We start from the raw sequence: 9,381 nt of genomic DNA, 5'->3' as shown, positions 1-9,381 counted from the left end.
AGTGCTAGCCTTGAGCTGAAGAGCTGAGGGACAGCGCCCAGGCCCAGAGTTCAGGCCCCACAACTGACCAAAAAAAAAAAAAAATTTGCACATCCATGTTCATTGCTATACTATTCACAATAACCAAGTTATAGAAACAACTCAGATGCCCTACAGTAGATGAGTAGATCCAAAAAAAATATGGTCCCCATACACAATCGAAATTTACACAGTCATTAGAAACAATATTATGTCATTTTCGGGAAGTGGATAAACCTAGTGAGCCAATTTTTTTTTTTTTTGGGTCCAGTCATGGGGCATGAACTCTGGGCCTGGGCGCTGTCCCTCAGCTCTTTAGCTCAAGGCTAGCACTCTACCACTTGAGCTACAGTGCCACTTCCGGCTTTATTCTATTTGCTTATGTGGTGCTGAGGAATTGAACCCAGGGTCTCATGCATGCAAGGAAAGCTCTCTACCACTGAGCCACCTTCCCAGCCCCCTTTCTTGACTTTTAAAATAATTAGTCTCTTTAACTTTATTTTTCTTGTAGTTAGAAGAGGAAGATTAAAAAAAAATACTTTTGATCAACAATCTCAAGCCATTGGTTGAATATCCATCAAAAGAGTTAAGCAAAGAATGGAGAAGAAAGCAGACTTCAGGTTAGTAATGGGGCATAACAAAATAACTGAAATTATCGCCCATATAAATTTCTGTAAATACTTTGGGATTAAGGTCTGTGCCACTACACTTGGTGCTCTATGGTATATTTATTTTTATTTTTATTTTTTTTGGGGTCCGGTTGTGGGGCCTGAACTCTGGGCCCGGGGCGCTGTCCCTCAGCTCTTCAGCTCAAGGCTAGAGCTCTACCACTTGAGCCATAGCGCCACTTCCCGCTTTTTTCTTTTTGCTTATGTGGTGCTGAGGAATCAAACCCAGGGCCTCATGCATGCAAGGAAAGCGCTCTACCACTGAGCAGCCTTCCCAGCCCCTCTATGGTATATTTTAATATGGCTTCTATCCTATTATGTTTTTCTTCAGCTTTTTTTCCTCCAATACCTAGGATTGAATCCAGGGTCTTGTTCATTCTTAAGATTTTCTTCAGCATTTTTTTGTTTTCTAGTTCCTGGAATTGAACCTAGGGCCTTGTTCATAAGTGCTCTTATCATTGAGCTATATTCCCAGTGTATTTTCCTTTTATTCTGAGAGTCTTACTCAGTTACTCATTCTAGCCTCTATCTTTGGAGCCTCCTGAGTAGCTGGGATTACAAGTATGAGCTACTATGCCTGTTTTTTCCTTCTGCTAATTAGTAATTGGATTTAGAGGCTTACTTGAGTTTGGGTTTGGTTTCTTTAGATGGTACAAGATAACTTCATAGAAACAATGAACAGACAAGACTCAGATATTAAATTCCCTGTATCAGGGAACAGGGAATTTAATTATTATTTTTTTAAAAATTTGAACCTCAGGGCTGGGAAGGTGGCTCAGTGGTAGAGCGCTTGCCTTGCATGCCTGAATCCCTGGGTTCGATTCCTCAGCACCACATAAGCAAAAAAAAGAAAAAAGCCGGAAGTGGTGCTGGGGCTCCAGTGGTAGAGTGCTAGCCTTGAGCTGAAGAGCTGAGGGACAGCGACCAGGCCCAGAGTTCAGGCCCCATGATCGGACCCAAAAAAAAATTTTTTTTTTGAACCTCAGTCTTTCCAATCAGAGGGAGCAAGAGAGAAAACTAATGTTTTTTTTTTTGTCGGTCGTGGGGCTTGAACTCTGGGCCTGGGCGCTGTCCCTCAGCTCTTCAGCTCAAGGCGAGCGCTCTATCACTTGAGCTACAGCGCCACTTCCGGTTTTCTGGTGGTTTATTGGAGATAAGAGTCTCAGGGTCTCTCCTGCCTCTCCTGCCGGGGCTGGCTTTGAACCGAGATCCTCAGATCTCAGCCTCCTGAGTAGCTAGGATTACAGGCGTGAGCCACCAGCGCCCGGTGAAAACTAATGTTTTAATTAGTCCTAGTCACTCTAATATACCCTCTTGCTCTGTACTTCCTGTCTATACCTGTATCCACTTTTACTGGCTGGCACAGAGTTCTGTTCGAGATCAGGCTGCTTACTGTTTAGTAAGGCAGTCTCAATAGACTATGATGCAGTTTGTATATTAAAAATGTTATGGAATTGGGCTGGGAAGGCAGCGCAGTGGTAGAGCTCTTGCCTTGCATGCCTGAGGCCCTGGGTTCGATTCCTCAACACCACATAAACAAAAAGAAAAAGAAATGGAAGTGGTGCTGTGGCTCACGTGGTAGAGCACTAGCCTTGAGCTGAAGAGCTGAGGGATAGCGCCCAGGCCCAGAGTTCAGGCCCCACGACTGGACCAAAAAAAAAAAAATGTATGTGCTGGCCACTGGTGGCTCACACCTGTAGTCCTAGATACTCAGGAGGCTGAAATCTGAGATTCTCAGTTTGAAGCCAGTCCTGGCAGGAAAGTCCTATGAGACTCTTATCTCCAAACCACTCAAAAACCAGAAGTGGCACTGTGGCTAGATTGAGCAAAAGAACTCAGGGATAGTGCCCATGTCCTGAGTTTATCCCATGACTGACCAAAAAAAAAAAATGTTGTTTGAATTAGTATTACATATGCTGAGATAATTTTTATTCTCACCTTTCCTTCTTAAATTTAATGTCTTTTAGGGATGGTATGGTTAGAAAACCACCTTTCTCTCCAAAGGTATTGTCTTCTAAGAAGTCTTCTCTCAGCTCTGGGACCCGGAGGCAGTTACCTAGACCCAGTCATCTAGCACAGTATACCACCTCGCGCACCTGGACCAAACAGGGCCGATTAAGAGAATTGCGCGTCAGGTGAGTTTATGAGTGGCTGGCCGCCTTCCTGTGAGGACTTCACTCTGTTCTTTCTTCTTGGCTCAAATGAGGGAATGATTCTTGTTTACTTATGTCAGCTCATTGGAAAACTTGAAGCTCATTTTTCATCATGGAATGTTCAGATTAAAAAATATATTTAGCTGGGCACTGGTGACTCACGCCTGTAATTCTAGCTACACAGGGGTTGAGATCTGAGGATCACAGTTCAAAGCCAGCCTGGACAAGAAAGTCCTTGAGACTCTTATATCCAGTTAAGCATCAGAAAACTGGAAATGGCACTGTGGCTTAAGCTATAAAGCAGTCACTTTGAGCTGAAGAGCCTAGGGACAGCTCACAGGCACAGAGTTTAAGTCCCACAACCCACCAAAAAAAAAAAAAATATATATATATAGGGCTGGGATATAGCTCAGTGACAAAGCACTTGCCCAGCAAGTGCAACGTCCTGGGTTCAATCCCCAGTACCAAAAAAGAAAAGAATAAACTTCACAAAAAAGCTTCAAGTGGCACTGTGGCTCAAGTGGTAGAGTGCTAGCCTTGAGCTGAAGAACTGAGACAGCACCCAGGCCCAGAGTTCAAGTCCCGCAACTGATCAAATAAAACAAAACAAATAAAAGCTCAGAGACAGTGCCCAGGACTGGCACAAAAAAAGAGAGAAACATATTTAGAAATCTGTAGACATTAAGTCTGTTACAAAGTGTTTTCATTCTTTTTTTTTTTTTGCCAATCCAGGAGCTTGAACTCAGGGCCTAAATGCTGTCCCTGAGCTTTTTTGCTCAAGGCTAGTGCTCTACCATTTTGAGCCACAGCACCACTTCTGGTTTTTTGTCGGTTAATTGGTTTTTTGTCTTGTTTTTGGCGGGCCATGGGGCCTGAACTCTGGGCCTAGGCGCTGTCCTTAAGCTCTTCTGCTGAAGGCCAAGGCCATATACCACTTTTGCAACAGCGCTATTTCCAGCTTTTTCTGCTTATGTGGTGCTGAGGAATCAAACCCAGGGCCTCATGCATGCAAGGCAAGCACTCTACCACTGCGCCACCTTCCCAGCTCCTCTGTCAGTTAATTGGAAATAGGAGTCTCATGAACATCCTGCCGGTACCGGTTTTAAACTTGTCTTCAGTTCACAGCCTCTGGAGTAGCTAGGATTACAGGGATGATCCACTGATGCCAGCTTGTTCATGTTTTTTAATTGTGCCCTATACAATTATCTGATTCTGAAGATAATGTAAGATTAAGCTACCCAAAGGGCAGTAGGAAGTCCAAGCTGAGCCCAGAGATTGATACAACAAAGCAACTTTGTGTGTGTGTGTGTGTGCGCGCGCACGCGCACACACACACACACACACGTGCATGAGCTGGGCACTGTGCTAGGTACTGGGAACAATGAGAGAAACGCACCCTCACTCAGGTTTACAACGCAGAGCCAGTGGCTGTTGTGTGACAGTGTTACATGTAGGGTTTGAATAACACATAGAAGAGTACACAGAAGAGGAAGGTCCATGTTAAGGGATAGTTGCTATATATTTTAGCCTGGAAGAAAAATATGAAAAAATACTATCTTGAACTTCCTTAATCTGAAGTCTCTGTTGACAAAATGTCTTGGTTGTTGTTGGTCATGGGACTTTAACTCTGGGCTTGGACCCTGTCCCTGAGCTCTTCAACTCATGCCTAGCATTCTATCACTTGAGCCACAGTGCCACTTCGGGTTTTCTGGTGGTTAATTGGAGATAAGAGTCTCACAGACTTTCCTGCCTGGGCTGGGCTGGCTTTGAACCGCAATCCTCAGATCTCAGCCTCCTGAGTAGTTAGGATTACAGGTGTGAATCACCAGTGCCCAGCTTATTTTAATTTTTTTTTTTGTTCCAGTCCTGGGACTTGAACTCAAGGCCTAGGCACTGTCCCTGAGCTTCTTTTGCTTAAGGCTAGCACTCTACCACTTGAGCCACAGTGTCACTTCTAGCTTTTTCTGTGTATGTGGTAGTGAGGAGTTGAATCCAGGGCTTCATGCATGCTAGGCAAGCATTCTACCACAAGCCACATCCCTAACCCCCCAGCTTATTTTTTTCTTTAATTTTGTGATTTGAACTCAGGGCCTCATCCTTGCTGGGCAAGTACTTTTTGAGTAGAGCCACACCCCAGTGACTTAAGCTTTATAAATTTGTCCTCTTCTATGCTCTGTTTTTGTTCTGATGGTGGTGGTTGTGGGGCTTGAACTCAGGGCCTAGGAGCTGTCCCTGAGCTTTTCAGCTCAAGGCTAGTGCTTTACCAGTTTAAGCCATAGTTCCACTTCTGCTTTTCTGGTGGTTAATTGGAGATTTGTGTCTCATAGACTTTTTTGCCTGGGCTGTCTTGGAACTGAAATCCTCAGATCTCAGCCTCCTGACTAGCTAGGATTACAGGCATGAGCCACCAACACCTGACTTCTGTGCTCTGTTTGGTACAGGGATAACTGTAATATCACCTCTAGATTTATACTAGTATCTTTCTCTCTGAGACCTTAATGGTTCCCACTCCTTTCCAAAAAAATCCAAAACTTCTAAGAGTTAAATCAATCAGTTTAAAATGTTTATATTATTTATTTTCTTTTTTTCAGATGTGTGGCCAGAAAGTTTTTGTATTTGTGGATTCGAATGACTTTTGGAAGAGTATTTCCCTCTAAAGCCAGGTAATATTAGCTCAGAACATCAGATTTGACTTCTGCCTTGCTTGTTCATTAAGTTTTTGTTTAATATTAAGCCGCACAACATTTACTGTGACAGATGTTAACATTGCTCCCTGTGGATTCTTAGCTTTGGGCCAGCGTGGATTGTAATCCTTCTACTTCTACTTCCTGCCACAGTTGAGATGGTATGTGTGCCTTACCATGCCCGGCTTTTTCTGTTTAGGTGGGATCTCTTGAACTATTTTGCCTGTGCTGGTCTGGAACTGTAATCCTCTTGATCTCAGCCTCCCCTACCTAGGATATTAAACAGACAGGAGCTGCTGGCAGCCATCTAGGAAGGAATTTTTTTTGGTCGGTCATGGGGCTTGAACTGTGTCCCTGCGTTCTTCAGATCAAGGCGAGTGCTCTACTGCTTGAGCTACAGCTCCACTTCCGGTTTTCTAGTGGTTTATTGGAGATAAGAGTCTCTCGGACTTTCCTGCCTGGGCTGGCTTTGAACTGAGATCCTCAGATCTCAGCCTCCTCAGTAGTTAGGATTACAGGCGTGAGCCACCTGTGCCCGCCTGGCGGAATTTTTTTGTTGTTGTCAGTTGTGGGGTTTGAACTCTGGGGCCTGGGCGCCGTCCCTCAGCTCTTCAGCTCAAGGTGAGCGCTCTGGCACTTGAGCCATAGCTCCACTTCTGGGTTTCTGGTGGTTAATTGGAGATAAAAGTCTCACAGACTTTCCTGCCCGGGCTGGCTTTGAACTGCGGTCTTCAGATCTCAGCCTCCTGAGAAGTTAGGATTATAGGCGTGAGCCACTTTTTGGCTTTTTGGTACAAGTTGTGGAGCTTTGAACAAAGAGCCTGGGCATTGTCACTTGTGCCACAGCTCCACTTCCAACTTTTTTGGACTTTCCTACCCTGGATGATTTTGAGCCATGACCCTCAGATCTTAGCCTCTTGAGTAGGATTACAGGAATGAGCCACAAGCACCTACTAGCTAAAAGTGTGTTTGTGTGTGTGTATTTTTTGCAGGGGGATGTTTGTGTATGTATTTGTTGTCCTTAGATCTCAGTCTCCAAAATAGCTAGGATTACAGGCATGGGCCACTAGCTAGGAGTTTTAATATGATATGTTTAGGTATATTGATCATTTAAAAAAATTTTTTTTTGGGTCCGGTCGTAGGGCCTGAACTCTGGGCCTGGGCGCTGTCCCTCAGCTCTTCAGTTCAAGGCTAGCACTACTACCACTTAAGCCACAGTGCCACTTCCGGCTTTTTCTTTTTGCTTATGTGGTGCTGAGGAATCGAACACAGGGCCTCATGCATGCAAGGCAAGTGCTCTACCACTGAGCCACCTTCCCAGCCCTGGTCCTCAGTCTTGAACTTGGCCTGGGTGCTGTCCCTGAGCTCCTTTTGCTCAAGGCTAGCCCTCTGTCACTTGATCCACAGGGCCACCTGTGACGTTTTCTATGATTAATTGGAGATAAGACTCTCAGGAGCTCTCACCTCCTGAGCTACTCAGGAGGCTAAGATCTGAGGACAGAGGTTCAAAGCCAGCCCTGGGAGGAAAGTCCTTAAGACTTATCTCCAAGGAACCATCAGAAAACGAAGTGACACTGTGGCTCAAGTGGTAGAGCACTTGCCTTGAGCTGAAGAGCTGAGGGACAGAGTGCCCAGGCCCAGAATTTAAGCCTCAGAACTGAAAAAAAAAAAGTCTCATGGACTTTCCTATGACTTTGAACTGTGATCTTCAGATCTCAGCCCCCAGAGTAGCTAAAGCCAGCCACCAGCACTCCACTCCAATACCCCTTCTTAAAGTCCTAAATTCGGGGCTGGGAAGTTGGCTCAGTGGTAGAGTGCTTGCCTTGCATGCATGAGGCCCTGGGTTTGATTCCTCAGCACCACATAAGCAGAAAAAGCTGGAAATGGCACTGTGGCTCAAGAGGTAGAGCGCCAGCTTTGAGCTGAATAGCTGAGGGACAGTGCCCAGGCCCAGAATTCAGACCCCATGACTGACAAAGAAAAAAAAAAGAGAGACATAGGAATGTTTTTGCTGGGCGCTGGTGGCTCACGCCTGTAATCCTACCTACTCAGGAGGCTGAGATCTGAGGATCGCGGTTCAAAGCCAGCCCGGGCAGGAAAGACCGTGAGACTCCTATCTCCAATAAACCACCAGAAAACCGGAAGTGGCGCTGTAGCTCAAGTGGTAGAGCGCTTGCCTTGAGCTGAAGAGCTGAGGGACAGCGTCCAGGCCCAGAGTTCAAGCCCCACGGCCGACCAAAAAAAAAAAAATAAAGTCCTAAATTCATTCAGAGGACTTTTGATGCCACTGATCATTCCATCTGAATGGTTGGTTCATCAGGATCACCAGATTTTCAGTCAACAGTGAATTAAACTTCTTTCTTGATCCTTAAGAAGCCTTAGACTATCTGTATTAGCTTTCTGTCACTGTGACAAAACACCTGAGATTGACATTTATAAATATGTGTATTTGGAGACCCAGTTTCAGTCTCTGATTGGTTGATTCCAGCTTTTGAACCTGTCCTAAGGTGGTACTTCATGGTAGGAGTACATAGTGGAGGAACTGCTTTTCCTTTCCTCCTGGTGGCTACGATGCAAGGCAGACTAGAAGAGGTTAGAGTCCCCTTTTAAGTATAGGCCTCCAGTGACCTACCTTCCTGCCATTGGGCTCCACCTTTAGAGGTTCCAGTAGTGCCACAGGCTGGTGATGAAGCCTTCAGCACATGCCTTTTGGGGACATTTGTTCCAACTGTAGCACTGTCATTTCCATCTTTGTGTGTGTGTGTGTTTGAACTCAGGGCCTGGACACAGCTTCATTTCTTTGCTTGTGGCTAGTGTTCTTTCACTTCAGCTCCACTTCCGGCTTTTTAAGGCTTAATTGGAGATAAGAGTCTCACATACTTTCCTGTCCAGGCTATCTTTGAATCCTGATCCTCAGATCTTAGCCTCTTGAGTGACTAGGATTACAGAAATGAGTTACTGGCAGCCACCTATCATTTCTATCTTTAAGAAGCTATTCTCACTTTTTGAAAGGTGGGAAGAAGGAGGGAGGGAGGGAGGGAAGAGGAAGGAAGGAATGGAAAGAAAGAGGGGGAGAGAGGGAGAAGGAGTGTAGGAGAGAGAGGGGGAGGGAGGAAGGAAGGTAGGAAGAAAGAAGGAAGGAGAGGAGAGAGAAAAAAAAAAAGAAGCTATTCTCACTTTTTTTGTGTGCCAGTGCTGTGGTTTGAACTCAGGGCTTAGGCATTGTCCCTTAGCATTTTTTCCCTCAAGGCTAGTGTTCTACCACTTGAGCCACAAATCTACTTTGGCATTTTCTTTCTTTTTTTTTTGTCGGCCGTGGGGCTTGAACTCTGGGCCTGGGCGCTGTCCCTCAGCTCTTCAGCTCAAGGCAAGTGCTCTACCACTTGAGCTACAGCGCCACTTCCAGTTTTCTGGTGGTTTATTGGAGATAGGAGTCTCACGGTCTCTCCTGCCCGGGTTGGCTTTGAACCGCGATCCTCAGATCTCAGCCTCCTGAGTAGCTAGGATTACAGGTGTGAGCCACCAGCGCCCGGCTTACTTTGGCATTTTCTGAGTAGTTAATTGGAGAGAAGAGCCTCATGGACTGGGAATGTGGCTTAGTGGTATAGTGCTTGCCTAATGTGCATGAAGCCCTGGGTTTGATTCCTCAGTACCATGTAAACAGAAAAAGCTGGAAGTGACTCTGTGGCTCAAGTGGTAGAGTGCTAGACTTGAGCAAAAGAAGCCCAGCAACAATGCCCAGGCCCTGAGTTCAAGCCCTAGGACTAGCCAAAAAACAAACAAAAAACTCAAGGATTTTCTTGCTTCAAACTGATTCTCAGATCTCAGTCTATTGATTAGATAGGATTACAACTGTGA

General features: G+C 45.4%; 1 protein-coding gene across 1 annotated transcript in view; it reads left to right on the top strand.

The window, feature by feature from the left end:
• Sfi1 (Sfi1 homolog, spindle assembly associated (yeast)) overlaps positions 1-9,381 on the top strand; it is a 63,062-nt gene that overhangs the window by 2,657 nt on the left and 51,024 nt on the right. The window contains exons 2-4 of the mRNA XM_013014252.1: positions 530-638; positions 2,654-2,821; positions 5,431-5,502. Coding sequence (XP_012869706.1) covers positions 616-638; positions 2,654-2,821; positions 5,431-5,502 — 263 coding nt within the window. The 5' untranslated portion in view covers positions 530-615. The remainder of the gene's footprint in view (positions 1-529; positions 639-2,653; positions 2,822-5,430; positions 5,503-9,381) is intronic.

Source organism: Dipodomys ordii, unplaced genomic scaffold (assembly GCF_000151885.1).
Source record: "Dipodomys ordii isolate 6190 unplaced genomic scaffold, Dord_2.0 Scaffold23, whole genome shotgun sequence".
Taxonomy (NCBI): Eukaryota; Metazoa; Chordata; class Mammalia; order Rodentia; family Heteromyidae; genus Dipodomys; species Dipodomys ordii.
Note: the sequence above shows the minus strand (reverse complement) of the source record. Positions and strands in the feature narration are given on the sequence as shown.